Consider the following 20,012-nt stretch of genomic DNA (forward strand, 5'->3'; position numbering starts at 1 on the left):
TAGCTGGTGTTCCTGACACTAACGGTAGCCACTGAAGCTCGCCTTTCCTTCTCTGGCATCTCGCTTCTGTCTACTGAGAGCCGTTGGCATCGAGCAAAATAGCAGACTGGCTTGCTGGGCTGGGGGGGGGGAGGAGGAAGACTGGACAGCTGAGGCCCCTGATGGCTACAGCTGCTGCCGCAGTTGCCAGGGAGCCCCAACCTCAAGACAGTGGCATATTTGTGATGCACTTGGGTTTGGCCATGCCTCGCTGCAGAGCAGAATCGATCCACAAACATAGCATGCGGCCATTTGGATAGAGTGTTTATGTACTTTAGGATGAAATGGTTCAAAGCAAAACACCGGCCAGTTGCTGTGAGCCCCTGGCAGAATCCAGCCATGGCTGGAACCCAGTTTTTCAAATTTAACTAGAAGTTGTTTCACATGTATTTTGTCAGGGATGTCACGCAGGCTTATTGGGCAGTGCTTTTAAGGATCCCTCCAGTCCCCTTTCTTACGTGTCGGAACTGCGATAACTCAAAGGCAGTATCCCCATGGAGTTAATTGTTGCCCATTGGCTCCCGCCATGTTGGATCTGTGCAAAAACTTTCCAGTGGCAACATATCCTCATACCAGGGCTTTGCCTAGGGAGGGTTTTCCAGTGAGACTTCTTGTTTCTGCTTCCGTATCAGGGAAGGCAAATAGGTAACTCCATCAGAGTTGAGTTTATCCATTGTTTCCCACTGCTCTGCTTGTCCCTGTGTTTTATGTTTATATTGCAATGGCCATTGGCCACAAACAATAATTGAACTTCAACACTGCCCTCCACAAGGCAGGGGGCCTGGAGGGTGGGCAGGATTGCTTTGACTACGGGCACCGAGGGCAGCTGCACGGGAAAGCTTCCTTGTACAGTGGTACCTCGGGTTAAGTACTTAATTCGTTCCGGAGGTTCTTTCTTAACCTGAAACTGTTCTTAACCTGAAGCACCACTTTAGCTAATGGGGCCTCTTGCTGCCGCCGTGCTGCCGGAGCACGATTTCTGTTCGCATCCTGAAGCAAAGTTCTTAACCCAAGGTACTGTTTCTGGGTTAGTGGAGTCTGTAACCTGAAGCGTATGTAACCCGAGGTACCACTGTATTGAGTCTTGGCCTGGTACTTAGTTCAGTACTGCTCACTACTCACTAGTGACTGGTCCCTTCTGCATGCCAAGCAGGCGCTCTTGTCATCCATCTATTTCCTTTTCCATGGAAACAGAAAGCCCAACTGAACTGCTCTCCTTCGCTGGAGGTTTTTAAACAGAGGCTGGATGGTCATCTGTCAGGGATTCTTCAGCTGTGATTCCTGCATTGTAGGGGGTTGGTTTGGATGACCCCTGGAGTCCCTTCCTGTTCTACAGCCCTATGATTGTTTAGGATTTATTTCAGAGTGGCAGTGGAGGATGCAGAGACACATTAAGTGAAAAGAGCAGTGCTTTTTTTCTTAAAAAATGTTTAGGGGTACTCTCATTTTCCTACTCATATTGAAATACTGCCCCTCAATGAGGCCAAACTCAGATTCACAAAATGTTTAGGGGCATGTGTACCCCTGCGTCCCCCCAGGAAAAAAAGCAGTGGAAAAGGGGTTGCAGCGTTAAGACCAAAGGGGTTGCTCAGTGCTAAAAATGAGATTGGTGGGGGAATTCTCATTTCCTAGACCACCTTCTGATTCAGTTTTTTCCCCCTAGGAAACCCCATCTCTTCCCCCCGCCCCTTGGTGACCCTTAATTGGAGAAGCGGGATGCCAATCACTTTCTCCCTCTTTCTTCTTCCTCTTCCTGGCAGGTGGCTGTCAAGAACAACATTGATGTCTTCTACTTCAGCTGCCTTATTCCCCTCAACGTGCTTTTCGTCGAGGATGGCAAAATGGGTAAGCAGGGCCTCTTCCGTCGCTTGACCTCAGGCGGAGGGCAAAGTGAGATGTCGAGGAAGGGGGCCAGTCTCTTCTGCTTCCGCCAGATCCAGATCCGTCTGGGAACAAGAGTGGCAGAGGGGAGATGGGATGGGTAAAGAGGAAGGATGCCCTTCAAGGCCAAAAAGGATGCGATCGACATTTATTTATTGACATTTATTTATTGGGCAATTTTTAGTCTGCTTTGTACTTTAGTCTGCAATCCCTAAGCGGTTTACGGTATCCTAAGCATATCACAAAGAAATACAATGCGATTTCACGTTTTTTAAAAAACAGCACAAGATACTATATCATCATAAACACGAGTATAAACTCAAACGACTAATGTTTGGAAGACACACCTCTTTACCTGGCCCCAGTGACACTTGAGAGATTTAGGACACACCCTGTTCTTGTAACTGTAATTTGTTTCAAACTGTTCTTAATATTTTATTTTTGAATTGCTATAACCCATTCTGAGACCTTCTAGTGAAGGGGTGGGTAAGAAATTGAATCATCATCATTATCATTATTGCTGCTGCTATTATTATTATTATTATTATTATTATTATTATCATCATCATCATCATCATCATCATCATCATCATCATTATCGTTATCATCATCAACATCTACTAGCAAAAAATCAGTACCAGAAATGCATTAGCAGCCGGTGGAAGTCAGAGATAATAGCTGTAATAACCTCGTGCCTGGATTACTGCCGTGCATCCTATGTGGGGCAGCCCTTGAAGACTGTTTGGAATCTGCAGTAGGTGCAGAATGATGTCACCTGGTTGCTGAGTTACACACCATTTCAGCGTCAGATTATGCCTCTTTATCGTGATCTGCATTGGCTGCCTAGTCATGTCCAAGTCCGTTTTAAGGCGTTGTCATTGACTTCCAAAGCCTTAAATGGCTCAGGGCCTAAACACTTGGCAAAACCCATGTTCCAGTTATGGGCAGCTCAGTCATTGACATCATTGGAGGGGAGCCATCTTGGGGTGCCTCCTGTGAGGTAGGACCTGAGGGTGGTGATACAGTCAAGGACCTTCTCGGTTGTTTCACCCTCCCTGTGGCACTCTCTGCCATTGGAGGCCTGTCAGTCATAATCTTTACTCCAGTTTCATTGGGTGTAAAAAGGCACACCTCTCATGCTTTCTTGAGGTTATTGTCAGTTAGGACTCGGGGGAAATTTGATCATAGAACCATCTATAGGATTGCTGCTGTTTTAGAAAATGGTTTTATAGTTTTAATTTACTAGATGACCCTTGGGTCCCTTCCAACTCTAAGATTCTAGGATTCAATGGTAGCCCCACATTATGGTAGTCTAGCTTAAGAGTGCTTTTCATCTGCTTCTTGCATCTTTCCCTCCGGGTATTGGGTTTCAGAAACTGTGCTGCCTGAAATATGGCCCAATGACTGGGGGGAAAACTAGTCTGGATGGAGAGATATAAGGATGTCTCAAACAACTCTTGCGTTTCTCCTCTCCCACCCACGAACAGAGCGCCAAGTTTTCCTCGCCACATGGAAAGACATTCCAAATGAAAACGAGCTCCAGTTCCAGATTAAAGAGTGCCACCTGAATGCTGGTGAGTGATATTTTTTTAAAATAAACAGTCCTGCATGTGGGGATCTTTGTTAAGTTTTGATTCAATGCACTAAAAAGGTAAAGAGACCCCTGACCATTAGGTCCAGTTGTGGCCGACTCTGGGATTGCGGCGCTCATCTCGCTTTATTGGCCGAGGGAGCCGGTGTACAGCTTCCGGATCATGTGGCCAGCATGACTAAGCCACTTCTGGCGAACCAGAGAAGCGCATGGAAACGCCGTTTACCTTCCTGCCAGAGTGATACCTATTTATCTACTTGCACTTTGACATGCTTTCGAACTGCTAGGTTGGCAGGAGCAGGGACCAAGCAACGGGAGCTCACCCCGTCGCGGGGATTTGAACCGCTGACCTTCTGATCGGCAAGTCCTAGGCTCTGTGGTTTAACCCACAGCGCCACCTGCGTCCCCTAAATGCACTATAGTACCACTTTAAACAGCCATGGCTCCCCCCCCAAAGGATTCTGGGAGCTGTAGCTTGTTAAGGGTGTGAAGAGTTGTTAGGAGACCCCTATTCGCCTCCCAGAGCTACAAGGGATAGCTCAGTGGTCAGGTATGAGATGCTTAATCTCACAGTTGTGGGCAAGCCCCACCTCGAGCAGAAGATTCCTGCGTTGCAGGGGTTGGACTAGATGACCCTCGTGGTCCCTTCCAACAATTCTACAAATTCTCAAGCGTTACCTACGATTGAATTTCATACTACTATGGGCTTCCCATGGGGGCATCTCTTTGGCCACCGTGACAACAGAATGCTGGACCAGATGGGCCCTTGGCCTGATCCAGCAGCCTCTTCTGATGTTCTTATGCTTCATTAAAGGGTTTTTAAAAAATGGTTTCACAACCTTGGGGTTTTGCTAAGTCGGCTGATTGTCTCCCTCCTGTGTTGATGGTGGGGGTTTGACTACATGCAGATGGGTTTTTGGAGAATGGTGATGGCAGGGAGCCTCCTGTGGCAGGCACAGTCTATCTAGAACAGTCTCAACCTCTCCCCTGTCTCCCCCTCGAGGATGCTTCCCATTGTGGGCTCCTCCACAAGGTGTGCCTCCTTTGGGAAGGTTCTCCTCAGTCACTCTGGCCTCCCTTAGCCAGTCCCTCTGCCACTGCTGGCAGGTCTTAGGAAGATGTATTACAGGGAACCCCCCATTTATGCGGTGGTTATGTTCCAGGGCACCACGCGTCCAAGGGAGATTGCGTACATCTGAAACACCATTTTAAAAGCCTGCAAATGCCCTGTTCTGTCCCTTTTTGTGACGTTTTGGGTCATTTCCGGGTTTGACGTGTGTGCGTGGTTGTGCACACATTGAACACGCCTGTATATCAAGTCAGACCATTGGTCCACCCAGCTCAGTACTGTCTACACTGGCAGCAGCTCTCCAAAGTTTCAGAGACAAGTCTTTCCCCAACCCTATTTGGAGATGCCCAAAATTGGGACCTTCTGCATAGAAAGTATGGCCTGTTCCTTAAAACCTTGTCCTTATCCTAAAAATAAAGCAGGATTCCATCCTTCATGGTTCAGAACAAAGGTCTAGTTTAACTAGGAATATAGGAAGCAATCTTATACAGAGTCAGACCCTTGGTTCATTTAGTTCTGTATTGTCTACACTGACTGGCAGCAGCTTTCCAAGGTTTCAGGTGCGGGTCTCTCCTAACCTACCCAGAGAAGCCACAGATGGCCTGGAATTTTCTGCATGACCTACATCCCTCCCCTAATCTGCCTTTTATGGAGTCTGCACTCAATTGTCTGCATTGACTGGCACCTGCTCCCCAGGGCTTCAGGGAAGAGTTATTCCCAGCCCTACTTGGCTATGCACCGGGGAATGAACCACGCGGAGAACACGGCCCTCCGCCGATCTTTGCCTCTTCCCCTTGTTGGAGATACTGCCGTCTCCAGCGAGCTCAGCAGCCTGATCTCAAAAGCACAGAGTAAGCGGAGAGGAGGAGCAGGCCGGGAAGCCGTCCTCTGTAATTGCTACGGGGGCAAGGCATTAGCTTCCGAGATAGGGGAAGCCAGCCAGAACTGATAAGAAGAAACCAAAATCATGTTTATCAGGCATGACCCACTTTTCAGGCTCTCCACAAGCAGAGGGAGACTGGCAGATTCTCTTGCGTGCTACTGCTTTCCCAGCGACAGCTTCATCTCAGAGATGCCTCATCTCTCTGCCACGGTTTTCTGGGGTGTGGGGGAGAGGCAGGCAGGGTCTCCCTTCTCCCTGATCTGGGGAGGTGGCTGCGGAGAGCTTTGAAGCACGGAAAGTTTACTGACCATGTTACCAAAGCAGGATCAGAGCGGTCCACACTTCAAAAGTCGCTGCTCTTTTCTCAAGTCCCAAGCAAGACAGAGAGCTGAAAAGCTCTGTTTGCACCAGGTGAGCTGGCCTTGCCCAACAAGCAAGGCCTGGAGCTTAAAGCTATTTTCATGCAGGGTAACCCCAAGCAGATCTGGGGCAAAAGGAGCTTTTTAAAGCTCGGCTTTGCTAGCTAGGCAAGGCCTGCTTGGTGCTCCAGCTCTGGGAGGCTAGGGATTCTCGTGTGAGATTTCTTCCCACTCACCTGCTAGCCACAAGGCAGCTCCAAGGGTTAGGCTATATGCGATTTTCACGTATGCATGTAACCCTTGGAACCGAACCTCTGCATAATACGAGGGATTACAAGTGTACGCAGCATATAAATGTGGATGAGAGTATACGCAAGCACACAAAAATCTATTTATTTAACTTTGTATATATGCATCACACATCCATACTAAGATTTCCAGCTTGGCAAAATTTGTGCCACAGATTATTCCATTTGCATTCCTAGGAAGAAAATTAAGATCCTGTTAGTTAGCTAGTTTTCTAAATGGCTTCAGTTGCCTTATAATGAAGGCGAAATGTTCTTTTTCCGTGGATTGGGGCTTTTCCTCTCTTTCCCATTCTTGTGCTTCCGTCGACGCCCTCCTCCTGACAGCTGCTGTCTCCCAACCACTTCCCTTGACTTATTTTTTTTTAATAAAAAAGAGAGAATAATAAAGAGTGTTCCAAGGCGCAATTATCATCACGCAGGAGAACAAAAGGCAGCCTGCGGTTTCCGAAGTAGGAAGGTCACACAATAGCAGGCGCCTGGGAGGGGTCTTGAAGTCAATGGATGCTCAACACACACACACACACCCATTTCCCTGCCTTCGGAGCTGTTTCGAGCAATCAATAGCAAGTTCTTGGTTTTTTCCTTGTTCCTGGGCTGCCCCCTCCCGCCCCGTGCGAGAGCCACCCCCTTCGGCAACGACAAGGTCACCCTCTGTGGATGACTAAGCCCTTGAAACATGTCAGCAAAGCCATACACATTACAATTAAGTAAACAGCGGCAGCGCTGCCCTCCTTTGTGCTGCTATCAGCCGGGGGTTTCGTTTTCCACATGTCAAAGTAACTTCACTGAGCGGCAACCGGGGCGGGCAAGAGGCTCTATTTAAAGCCCTGTCGTTGCTTGCGAGAGAGCGGAGGATGGAAGCAGGCGGGGAGGGGGGTTTTCATCCCCCCCCCACATTGTGTTCTCTTGGAAGCTTCAGAACGCCCTCCTTTGAGAAGCGTGTCAGCACCCGCTCGTGATCCGGCGAGGGCCATTCACGGCTCCATGCCTGGAGGGAGCGCAGAGAGGCACAGTGGGGAGAAGTGGGAGGCCGGTCACCTCCCCTCGAGAAAAAGGATCTGGTGGAGTTGAGGAAGAGAAAGGGAGCCAAAATTATCAAGGAGCAGCGTATGGTACCTTTTGGTTTAGAGCAGGGGTGGCCAACTCCTAAGAGATTGCGATCTACTCACAGAGTTAAAAACAGGCAGTGATCTACCCGCTTTTTCGGGGGTTCGGGTCAAAGTTGTTGAGTTTTTTCAGGGAGGAGGTAAAGTGTTGAGCTTTTTCTAGGGGAGCCACAGTTGTTCAGCTTCTTTGGGGGAGCCAGTGATCTACCACTGATCTACCACAGACGTCCAGTGATCCACCGGTAGATCACAACCTACCTGTTGGACATGCCTGGTTTAGAGAAAAGGCAAGGAAGAGGTGGCACAATAGCAGCTTGTAACGTTATGCCCGGCATGGAAAAAGTGGAGACAGAATAGTCCCCCCCCCTTTTCCTAACACTAGAACTCGGGACAGAGAAAAGAAAGGACTTCTTCATGGAGCGCAGAGTTAAACTCTGGAACTCCCTCCCAAAAGAGGCCGTGATGGTCACCAACTTGGGTGGCTTGAAAAGAAGATTGGGCAGATTTGTGGAGGAGAAGCAGTCAAGGCTTCCCCCTAAGACTTCTGGGAGCTGTAGTTTTTGTTAAGAGCGCTGAAGGCTGTTAAAAGGTAAAGGTATGTCCAGTCGTGGCCAACTCTGGGGTTGCTGCGCTCATCTCGCTTTATTGGCCGAGGGAGCCAGTGTACAGCTTCCGGGTCCTGTGGCCAGCATGACTAAGCCACTTCTGGCGAACCAGAGCAGCGCACGGAAACGCCGTTTACCTTCCCGCCGGAGTGGTACCTATTTATCTACTTGCACTTTGATGTGCTTTCGAACTGCTAGGTTGGCAGGAGCAGGGACCGAGCAACGGGAGCTTACCCCGTTGCGGGGATTCGAACCGCCGACCTTCTGATCGGCAAGTCCTAGGCTCTGTGGTTTAACCCACAGCACCCCCTGCGTCCCTGCTGAAGGCTGTTAGGAAACCCCTATTCCATTTCCAGAGCTACAATTCCCAGAGTTCCCTGTGGGGAGGTATTGATCATTCAGTCGCTTTGAGAATTGTAGCTCTGGGAGGGGGGCAGAGGTCTCCTAACAACCCTCAGCATCCTTAACAAACTACAGCTCCCAGAATTCTTCTGGGGAAGACATGACTGTTTCAAGTTGCACCGTATCGCTTTAAATGTGCAAAGTGAGTATGGCGCTAGTCACAGAATATTAATTGCATGTTTGAAATAGTGGGCTGGACTGCTTTTCTCGAATTGGTAAGGTATGGCCTTGCGGTGCCCATTGCTTTAAGGAATTGGCTTTCTCGTACGCTGCTTTGACAACTCTGTGTCTGGGAAGCGGCTTACAAATCCATTAGACAAATGGACCTTCCCGTTTGCCAGGCCATGCACTCCCCCCCACACACACACTCCAGGCCTGCGAAAGAGCCTGAGGGATCTCTAATGCTGTTTGTGCAGATTTGGGCAGTGGAGAAAGGAGCCGGCGTCAGATCAGCAACTCTTTGGTCCCCTGCCCTGTTTGCCGAGGGCTCAGCACCACTCGGAGCAGGTGCCTGCTTCTGAAGACAGCGGGGCCCCTCTGCCACCGGTCACGTGGGCCCGAGCCGTTTTGCCTTGTGTGTCAGGCACTGCCGGGCAGCGTTGCCTAGCAACGCTTCCTCGTTCCCTCCGAAGCTGACATCAGCCTTGGCATGACAGTGCCGGGAAGCGGAGGTTGGGGCGGCGGGGGGAGCTGGCATTGCTACCTGTGAATGAAAGGGAAGAACTCCGAATCTCCCAGCGCACGCCCTTCGTAGTATTTTTCAATGGCTACTCGCCGCAAGGGCTAATGCTCCACAGTCAGAGGCAGGGATGCTTCTGGAAACCGCAGGAGGGGAAGATGCTCTTGCGCTCAGGTCCTGCTTGCGAGATTCCCTTTGGGGCATCTGCTTGGCCCCTGTGAGAACAGGATGCTGGGCTAGATGGACCATTGGCCTGATCCTGCAGGCTGTTCTTCACTCGAGCTGCTGACTCTGCTAGGTGCTGCTGGACAGGATGTGAAACTGCCCCATGGAGCTTGCAGGCGCTCCCAATTTTGGATCACCCTCCCTGGAACCTGCCTAAACAATATTTTTCTTTGGCACCCTGGGCATCAGAAGGGCTGACATTGGCTTGCGGTTTTCTTCCAGCGTCCATAGTTTTAAAAAATATTTTGTTTTGTCATGGTTGCTTTGCACCATTCCGAGATCCATCTGTGTGAAAGGGAGCATAGAAATCAGTAAAAGAAATGGAATGATAAATACGGCCGAGGCAAAGCCAGCGTCGCAGGCTCCGAACCAACTGCGGTGTTTTAGGAGACGGGGGGTGGTCGGCTTTTTTCAAACTGCCCTTCTCGGTTTGGCCCATTTTAGACAGTGGGCGAGTTCAAATGCATGTCTTGATTTTTTTAAAAAACCAAATATATTCCCAAAACTAATCCTTTTTGAGGCCTTTCCGTGCCTCTCACTCACAATTCTGGTGACCTCATAAGGTCAGTTGCTATGAAGGCTGGCAGGCTCAGCCATTTAAATGGGTGGAGATCAGTCAATGGAAACTTCAGTTGCTCGGCAAAGGAATTAAGATGTGAAGCAGCAGGGCAGAGAAATGACCCTGACCGCCCTACCCGTTTCTTTTTTGAAGCTCCTCTCTTGTTTCTGGTTTGGCCACGGGAGAAAAAAATATCAAACTTTAAAATGGCTTTTCCTTCCTACTGGAGCAGAGGTGGATGACCCCCAAGGTCCAGGTTCTCTCATTTGCAGGCTTCCGGGGGCCACGTGGTGGCAGTGTGCAGGGCCAGAGGGAAAAGTCGGTGGAGCACTGGAAGCAACTCTTACTGTTTTGTAGTAGGCTGTCTTCCAGCCTCTCCAAACTCAGAAGTCTCAGTAGTGTAGTCTGCATGAGTGTGTGTGTGTGTTGGTTGCAAAGTAAGGGGTGTTTTTTTGCAAAATTGGAAGTGTTTGCCACACCACCATCCTATAAACTGAGGATTCTGGTTTAGATTTGGGGAGTTGGCTTTTGCAAGGCGATAGTCCCCTCGCAGGGTAGGATGAGGTGGGCTTGGCGAGTTTCCCACCCTGCTCCCAAAGCCCCATGATTGCAGCCTGCTGTGTCACCAGCTGTTTTGCAGCTGCATTTTTAGGTGGGCTGTGCGGGTGTCATTTCCCTGGATAAAGTTGTATGGAGGGAAGGGGGCTTTAGCCCTGGGAAGGGATAGGCACTTGTGTTGTGTCTCTGTTTCCACAGCGACCGAAGACAGGGAAGCCCATCAGATTGTGAACATGGTGTGTGTGTGTGTGTGTGTGTGTGTGTGTGTGTGTGTGTGTGTAGATAGATGAGTGAGTGAACCTTGTGTGACCCCCTGCAACCAGCCATTCCAGAGTCTAGCTGGGTGTGAGGCATTGATCTGGCCCACCCGGCTGTGCCTTCCACATTCTGCACCTGGGGAAGCCCAGCTCCCGTGCTGAGAAGGCGTGCATAGCCAGCATTTTGTGGAGAGGATGCTGTGTCGCGAAATGTGGAGTTTCCTGGCAGTTAATGAGAGAGTTGCATGTTAAGCAGAGCTCTGGGGAAATGAGGCTAGTCAATGGTGTGCGGATGTTTCTCGACGGCACTGCAACTGAACAGCACTCGAATGTTTCTGGGGGTGAGCTCTTTATGTCTCTCCTCTGTGCACACCCAGTCATGCACACATCCGGCCTCTGGAGAGTGTGTCAGGAGCAATGCACAGAAGAAGAGTCTGCTGGACGAGGTCAGGGGCCAGTCTAGCCCTTGTATTCACAGTGGCACCCCCACCCTGGTGAAGCACATTACTGGCTTGGATCCTTTGTGTGATCTAATGCGGTTTTTCTTCCTTGTTTGCCCTTCCGCCCAGACACCGTTTCCAGCAAGCTCCAGAACAACAACGTCTACACCATCGCCAAGAGGAACGTGGAAGGACAGGACATGCTGTACCAATCCCTGAAGCTCACCAATGGCATTTGGATCTTGGCTGAGCTGCGCATTCAGCCAGGGAACCCCAACTACACGGTAAGACCCCCACTGGCAGGGCTGGCCTGGGAGTATTGGGGAGAACATGCATCAAATGCTGGTGCGGCCTCCAGAGCCTCACTGTCCTCCCTTTCTCATCTGCCGCCCAAGGCAGCCTAATGGTAGGACCAGCCCTGTGTCTGGGGGAAGAAAAGGCACGATAAATTTCTGCCTTCAGATTTATTTGTTCATTGTAGAAGACCTCAATGCGGTTTACAAAAAGAAAAATCGGTAAAAGCAATTAAAAAGAACAATTCAGATCATTTAAGAAAATTGAGACCTGTTCTAAACTAAAAAAAACATCAACATTTGGCATGTCTGGGGAGGCATTTCTCAACAGAAATGTTTTCAGCAGGTGCCGAGAATTGAACAGCGAAGACGCCTGGCTGGTGCCAGTCGGTCAAGAGTTCCAAAGTTTAGGTGCTGCGGTGCCGAAAATTTCATTTTGTACAACTGCGGAACGAATATGATGTGCCCCTGTAACAGTGCCAGTTCCACAGATAGAAGCTGTCGAGTGGCAAGGCGATCTTGCAGGCAAACTGGTCCCAAGTTGTTTAGGGTTTTACATACTGATAGTAACACCGTCAGCATGGCCCAGCTGCCAGCAGGTCTTGGGGCAGAAGTGTTAAGGGCTGACAGGGTCTTGCTTGAGTCAGCAATAATTTGTAAACCTCAGTTTGGGGAGTGAGGAGGGAGGAAAACGAAGGCATTTGAAACCTGTCTCAGCAACTTTATGCCTCCCCGCCCCACCTCCCAGGTGCCTTCAAATAAACCATCCCCCTTCCCTTCTTCTCATGCCTCCTTTTCTCCCACAGCTCTCTCTGAAATGCCGAGCTCCCGAAGTCTCCCAATACGTCTACCAGGTCTACGACGCCATTTTGAAAAACTAAGCCCGTCGAAGGCGCCGCCGCTGCTGACGGCCGGCCTCACCGCGCAGGGAAATCGGGACGGGGCTGACTCCAGACACTCTGCCGCCCCCATTTTGCCGGTGCAGGCCCAGAACCCTCTTGGCGTGGGGGGAGGGGGAAAAAAAGCTCTGTGTTGTTGTCTAAGATCTCGGTGCGACGCGCTGAGGCAAAACCAAGGTAGCGAGTAGTGTCCACGTTGCTGGTAACTGTAGGGGGGATGTCGTCCCATTTGATACTTTTAGCATCTGTGAGGAGTTTGTAACCACTTTTTTTGCACCACCCGTTGTTTTTCTTTTTTCTTTTTGTAATATAATTTCATTTTCCCGCCAGTCCCGTTGCCACGTCTTGTCTCGCTCATCTGTTCCCCGTGCGGCTTCTTCATCTTGTGCCAACGCTTTGCGTTTTCTTGAACCACTGTAGGCCTCTAGTTGACACTTCAGAACATGCAGTCTCATTTTAAACACTCGAGAGACACAGACACACACACACACACACACACACGCACACGCACACACACACCATCTCTGCCCAGCCTGAGAAAAACCATTCGCATCGCACTTTATTCTTTTACATTTGTGTACTTATGATGATGATGACGACAGTGATATTATTATTTTTCTGCAATTAAACCAGCTGTCTCAAGCAGGCGAGGCTGAAGGAAGGGGCATCTGAAAGAGGCCAGCCTTGTAAGAAACCACACTGAGTATTGGTCAATTTGGTCTTTAGGAACTGGCACGTCTCCCCGCCCTTAAATTTGAAGTGTGCTCTCTTCCCACCCTGGTTGAAAATCCTGCCTGCTGCAAACATGGCAGTCTTTCCTGACCCATGGAGCTTTTCAGCATGAGCAAAGGACCACCCAGAGCTGTGTCTTACAGCTGGGAAGAGACTCCATTTCTAGGGAACCTCAGGAGGTGTGAAAGGTCAGAGAACCAGCTCCAATATGCGCCTGCATGCATCTCACAAAAGCTGCTTTCTGGGGCTGCATTTAATGCGGCTGCCTTTCCTGATGGTACGGCGCATGTATGGCATTATTAAGGAAGTGTGGGGCCCTCTCCACATAGGGGCCAAGTCCTTCCTCAAGGCCGAGTAGGGTGCAGTCGAAGAGGCACCCAATTCAAGCTGCTGGCTAGCATCTGTTATCGAGGGTGGTGGGGCGTCTGTGGCCCCTCCAGAAAGTGTCGCTGGGTTCCGACTCCTATCAGCCCTTGCAGGCAGGATGGCTGATGGTCAGGGAAGGTGGGAAGCTGGAGTCCAGCAATATCCGGGGAGGGAGAGCGCACATTTTGCCAACCCTAAACTTAAATGTGCCCCATTACTGAGGAAAGGTTAAGATGGTCCTCCCTTTCTTGCCCTCTTTCCTACTGCCACCTCCTCGCTTCACCTTAGGGAGCAGATCCTCGATATCCAAGGGCCCTCTGTGCATGTACAGTTTTTGGAGCAGCGCCTGCTTCATTCACACCCCCACCCTCCCGTTAGCTTTCGGCAGAAGATGGAGGCACCTTCCTTCTTCTGCAAGGAGGAGAAGAAGAGAAGAAACAGGAGAAGAAACAAGGGATGGCATTAAGCACTGAGGGAAAAGGGGGAAGGGGTTGATCCATCTGGCCTCTTGCTGCTTCATTGGCCCCCGAATCCATGACATGGATCCTGTCAAATCCAGTGGAACTGACAGGAAAGCTTATTCACCAGAACCGAGCTGGGCAAGGGGGACAGACAAGACTGTTGGTTGCCAGCACTTAAAAACAAAAAAAGACCCTGTCAGGGGGAACGGGACATTTAGAGGGCAAAAAATGTGCCAGGCGACTTCCTTTACTGCTGCTTAGAACTACACAGGAGCTTAGCTCCCCCTAGCAAGAATCATTGACATGTAAGGAATCCCATAAGAATAATTTTCACGGTGATGGCTTCGTGGCTGCTGTCTCCCCAGGATCTTGTGTTGTGACCCTTTGGGAAGCGTCAGCCAAGGACCTGGTCTCCTTTCTGAGGCTCTGGAGGCCCCAAGATAGCTATCCAATGGGCTCCCTCAAGCAAGCCATGGGGCAGCAGCCCTACACAGGAGCCCCACCCCCACCCCAGGGGCTCAGTAACCTCACTTTTGCCACCTGCCTCTGATTGCCCAAGCTCTGCTATTGAGCACCAGTGCATGGAGAGGAGGCTGTAGTCTGTGGCGGACTATCTCCCTTCAGGCCTGTTCTTGTGGGGAAAAGGTCAATGTGGCTGCCGCTTGGGTCGCTGCTGCTGCTGCTGAGCTGCTCCAAGAAACAAAATGGGATCTCACAGCAGTTGCAGTTTGGGGCAGGAGATTTGGGGAGCTTAGCTCAAGCGTCTTAAGGGTTGAGAAGGCCAACAGTGCCTCTGAAATGTTGTCGTTTGGGGCCAAGATATCTGCAGTAGTGAAAGGTCTGAACTTGGAGGCCAAGGAGAACATTTGGGCCTGATCCCCTCTTTACTCTCTTTTTTGAGCACAAGGCTGCAATTACTCAGCCTTATTGAGGTGTCCCAAAGGGGCTGCGTGAAGCCCCCTCTGGATCGAAGTTTGAAGCACCCTGTGGCCCAACTCTCTTTTTTAAAAACAAAGGAGAGACATTGCACACACCAAGTGACTTTTCCTCCCTGCTGTGTTCTTCAGGAGGTAAAGAATTTAGTGCATCCCAAAAAACCACTTCCATAGCAGTTTCAAGAATGGGGGTGTGTGAAGTTCTTGAGGGAGAGATGGGCTGGCAGCGATAAGCTTTGGGTAACTCTTCTGACTCAGTGTTGAGCCACATTCAGATTTCAAAAGCGTTATGATGCCAGTTTAAACAGCCGTGGCTTCCCCAAAAGAATCCTACCGTTTGTTAAGGGTGCTGTACGTTTTTGGGGGGACTCCCCTATTCCCCTCCCATAATTCTGTGTGAAGAGACGATGGACTATTAAACCACTCCAGGAATTGTAGTTTTGAGGGGAAATGAGGGGTGGTGTCTCCTAACAACTCTCAGCACCCTCAACATACTACGGTTCCCAGAATCCTTTGAGGGAAGCCATGGCTGCTCAAAGCGGCATCAAGGTGCTTTAAATGTATGTTGTGATTGTGGCCTCAGTGGTGCCCAGCAACACCACGCCCAGGGGAAATGGAGCTGCTGAAGATGGAAACAAAATGGCGGGTGCAAGCCCAGGACCTTCCAGAAATGCACCACGCCCCTGTTCTCTCTGTCTCTCTGCTGGGCCTCCTGCTGTGTTTCTTTTTGTCTGCATGCTGTGAAGTGTGGGGTGGAGGGTACTTTTTGTTTTTGCTCAAAATTGCTGCATTCTGAGGCATTTGACTGCGGGGGGGGGGTGGGGGGGTGGAATGAAGCTTTGCCTTGTATCATCAATAAATGTCATTTACACAGATCTGGCTGCCTGGTGGTGGTGCTTTTGTTCAGGAGGAGGGTGGGACAATGCCCTAGACTTGCCAGAGCAGGGGACTGAGGAGCAAATGCAGCCGGAACCCTGCCTAATTAGCCCATGTCTAATGGCAGCGGCCTGATTTAAAGGCAGGCGTTTCCGCAATTTGACATTCCATGTTTCAAGCGTGAAGAATTGCCAGCCCAGGCTCTGTACCTGCATTCCGAGGGCGAAAGCAGAATCAAAATATCACGTTAACGTCGAAGGTGGAATTTCCCTTGAACGTCAGGCTAGAAGGGCAACTGGTATGCATGTTACGGGTAGCGTTCTGCGTTGCAAGTTAAAAGCCAGCCTGTCCCACCTGCATGCATGCCTATTTGCAAGGGACCAGGCGAGCTGTAAAATGTGCTGCAAGGTGATGCCTGATGTTCAAGATATTCTAATGGAACATGGTGTGGATATTTGCAGTGCAGTTCTCATCTTTGTAATGTGGACATCCAGATCTATCCACGCATCCATTTTGCAGAGTTCCAGTGATTGCAGAACAGGGAGGGGGGAGATGTAAAACAGCAAGACAGTTCTCAAAAGTTTAAGCGGGATCAGAATTGGTTTACCCCATGTAGGAAGTAGCAATGTGAAGGTCAAGAAGAAGAAGAGTTTGGATTTGATATCCCGCTTTATCACTACCCTAAGGAAGTCTCAAAGTGGCTAACAGTCTCCTTTCCCCTCCTCCCTCACAACAAATACTCTGTGAGGTGAGTGAGGCTGAGAGACTTCAGAGAAGTGTGACTGGCCCAAGGTCACCCAGCAGCTGCATGTGGAGGAGCGGGGAAGCGAACCCGGTTCACCAGATTACAAGTGTACTGCTCTTAACCACTACACCGGGGGGGAAATGGAGGGTGGGTCCCAATCCCCCTGGCTTTTGGTGGTTCTGAGATCTCTGCTCCCTATATTCCTTTTCTTTTTCCTGTTCAGGAACTCGGGGGGGGGGGCGTGGTTTAGGAGAGTGTCAGAGGAAGAGCTTCCTGCCCTCAGTGAGCAGGCAATTAGCTGTGTGTTGGAAGGCGGTTGCACTCAGATCAGAGACTGGTGCAGGGAAGTAACGGTGAGCCTCCTCTGAAGTCTGGAAATCCCGCTTTGTTTCTTGTTAGGCAGCGAATGAATTACCCAGCCACACACTGCAATGACTCCCCCCTCCCATGGAAGCTGATTGGCAGGAAGCACAGAGTAGACCGGTGGATCCTGCAGAGATTCAGCAGGGAGGCCCCTCACAGTGGGTGGGTTCTGTGGAACCAAAGCTGTTTTGTTTGGCACACTGCGTGCTTTGGAAATGGTTAGCCCGGGGTAAAGGGGGCCTGTTCTGCACCTTGAGCCCCCGAACCTCTTTGACACCCTCCGCTCTTCATGCCCTGCCCTGGTGAGATGAAAGCTCCCACTACAGGGAAGGGAAGGGCTTTTTATTATTATAGCTATAAAAGCCAGGCTCCCAGGTATTGTTGCAAAAGAATCCCTGTGGCTGCCTGTCTCCCTCTGCTTTGTTCCTGCTTGTGAATACAAGCAAGTGTCTTCACTCCCTTAAAGGCTTCCGCTCAGGGATTTGGCTGCACTTTCTTCCTCGCCTCAGATCGTCTTGTGATCTCAGCCTCTGCCTTGTTGCTACTGCTGCTGTTGAATCCTGATCATTCTGCAGGCGTCCAGAGTCCACTGAGGTGCCCAGCTGCTGTGAAGAAGAGTTTTCCTCCTCGCGTGTTTTCTCTGTGTGTTGACAGGAGCATGCAGAATTCAGAGGAGAATTCAACTCCATGAGAATCTCTCCCCACCCTTTTTAAAAATCAAGTTTCTAGTCCATATTGCTGAAGTTTGAAGTCAGGTGTGTGTGTGTATTCTGCCCTTCAGAAAATCCTCCCACGGTAGAATACAACAGAACAAAGATGCGCATTTATAAAAATTACATTGCTCGTTTCTGTTTTGTATTGGCATGTATTTGTGTTGGGATCTATTTTATTGTGGTACTCTGCCTGGAAATCTGACTGATTGGTATATATTTACAATAAATACAATTCACACTAAAACCACAAAATACAAAGAATAAAATGTAGTGGTAAACTGTATCAGAACCTAAAGCCACAATGATTAAGATGATGATGGTGGTTCAAAATAACTGAATGGTACCAAATTAATCAAGTCTGATCCAAGTGGAATGTATTCCAGAGTGTAATAAACTGTGGTTTTTTGGGGGTGGTGGGGTGGTTGAGGACAGATAAAACACTAAAACACCAGAACTAGAAAAGTAGAAGATTCTCTACCTTTGCTTTGTTGATATGTGCACAGTTTTGATTCCTTTCGTTTAAATTTTGTTCAGAATGGGCTGGTTTGGTGTTTTCCTGTGTGAAACCTCTGCTGATGTCCCATTCAGGTCTGGTGCCAGATTCCCCAGGGCAAGTCAGGTCAGGAATTTCAGGACCATGGGTAGTTTCAGCTTCACAGATAGGTCCAAGGGGCTGAGAACAAAGTAAGTCTTTTTAGGCCTCTTCTCTCCACCCACACTGCCTCTTATTTAGAAATTAAGGCATACCACACAATGTAAGTTTTTGAATTAATACTATGAATTTGAATTAATATATTAATTGCACCATTGCCAAAAAATATGCACAAATGCAAAAAAAAACCTTTAAAATACCAAGAACACTTATTTCTGACTGCAATCAGGTTCCCCACCCCCCACCCAAATTTTAATTTTCATCAGCCAAAACTCTATCTTTTCTCTTAAAGAACCAAATAGTCTACCTAAAAGACACGACAGTTTCACATGAGCCAGACCACATTAGGGCATAATTTGCAATGCACAGCTCAGTCCTGAATATGTGAAGTAATAGTATCTGCTCATGTGCAGAGTGCGTCCCACCTGTGAGTAATCGTAATCAGCCTCTTATGTATGAAATTAAGAAGAATATCTTCCAGGTCTGAGGAAGGATGAGGAGTCCATCGCTGTGATATCCAAATAGGCTCAGAGGCCAAACTTCATTTTAAAAATTTGCTAAGCAACTCAGAAAAAAAGAAAGAAACGATGGCACCAGCTTTTTTCCTCCTTTCAGCATTCAAGATATTCTGAACTTAAACCAGGAAGGGGTGGGGGCTTCTTTGAAGCAAATCCACAAACCTTTTCAGGAAATAATGTGGAATTCCACGTTCCTCTGATTTACCTGCAGTGGCAGCTTTTAATGAGTGAATGCAGGGAAATAGTAGCACAAGGTTGTGGTATATGCTCCCTGCTGAAATCAAGGAACTCCCATCAGTGTTGGCATTCCACCAGCTTCTGAAGACAAAATTTAACTTTTTATTTTATCGCTTTAAGTGGGGGGTGCTTCAGATGTTACACTTTTTAATTGTTTGTTTTACTGTATATTTTAATTAAGGATTTTTTTGCCTTAATGGATTTGTTTATTGGGTATTTTAATTATGTATTGATTTTGTAGTTCCAAACCACTTAGAATACATTTTTGCATGTAAGTGATATAATACAGTAGTCATCGTCGTATACAGACCGTTCTCCTAAGACTCAAGTAAGGTTCCAGTCCTCATGGAAGGGCTGATTTAAACAGGGCATAGGAAGCTCCCTTATCCCCCGAGTCAGCCCTAACTTGAAGATGTCTGGGGGTGAACCTGAGACCTTCTGCATGCAAAGCAGACGCTCTCTCACTCTAGAATTCCAATTCTGTGGTTCTGAAGAGAGGGCAGATAGAAATAGGTTCACAGGCCTTCTACTGAATCAGTCTCTTGGCCCATCTAGCGCAATATTGGCTGCACTGACTGGGGGCAGCTCTCCAGGGTTTTAGGCAAGGTGATATTTCCCAGCCTTACTTGGAGATGCCAGGACTTGAACCTGGGACCTTGTGCATGCACATCTAGTGCTCTACCACTCAGGAAAGGTCCTTCCCAAAACAGAGCAGGCTTGGAAAGCGACAGGCTTAAAAAGCACATGCAGCAAATTTCATTAACTGGGCAATGATTTGAATCCAGGTCTTGTTGGTCCACTCTGCCACACCTGTTCTCCTGACATGCCCATTTAAATAGATTGGCTTCTCTCCCCACCCCACCCCCACCCCGAATCAATGGCATAACCAAGGTATGGATTGAATGCTGGAGGGAAGCAGGTCTGGGCCCAGGCAATTCCTGGATGGGTGACAAGCTCAGAAGCCCCATGATGGATGAAAGGCAGGGCAGAAATTAAAAAAAAAACACCACCACCACCACCACCACCAACAACAATAAAGAGAGAAAATGTAACACAATTCCTGGAAGCAGAAAAGGTGGGTCATGTATAAAATTATGCATGGAATATAAAATTTTGCATGGTTTTGCAAAAGCAGATACGGAAGTTTTCCTACCCCTCTAACAACACTAGAGGTTGTGGACATCCCGGGAAGCTGAATGTTTGAAGATTGAGGACTGATCAAGGAAAGGACTTCTTCATGCAGCGCACTGTTAATTTGTGG

The 20,012-nt window shown here is 49.0% G+C and overlaps 1 protein-coding gene across 4 annotated transcripts in view; it reads left to right on the forward strand.

The window, feature by feature from the left end:
* Positions 1 to 15,520, forward strand: part of AP2B1 (adaptor related protein complex 2 subunit beta 1) — a 59,361-nt gene extending 43,841 nt beyond the window's left edge. For 2 of the 4 annotated variants that reach the window (XR_014541915.1, XR_014541916.1), the window contains 5 exons: positions 1,800 to 1,884; positions 3,408 to 3,494; positions 11,091 to 11,245; positions 12,061 to 14,945; positions 15,171 to 15,520. Coding sequence is in view for 2 of the 4 variants with exons in the window: in XM_083587584.1 (XP_083443710.1) it covers positions 1,800 to 1,884; positions 3,408 to 3,494; positions 11,091 to 11,245; positions 12,061 to 12,135 (402 nt within the window). In the remaining 2 variants the exon portion in view is untranslated. Of the gene's footprint in view, positions 1 to 1,799; positions 1,885 to 3,407; positions 3,495 to 11,090; positions 11,246 to 12,060 lie in introns of all 4 variants that reach the window. The other 2 variants (XM_083587584.1, XM_083587585.1) reach the window with 1 other exon arrangement.
* The last annotated feature ends 4,492 nt before the right edge of the window (positions 15,521 to 20,012 follow it).

This window comes from Podarcis filfolensis, assembly GCF_964270895.1.
Source record: "Podarcis filfolensis genome assembly, chromosome: 15".
Taxonomy (NCBI): Eukaryota; Metazoa; Chordata; class Lepidosauria; order Squamata; family Lacertidae; genus Podarcis; species Podarcis filfolensis.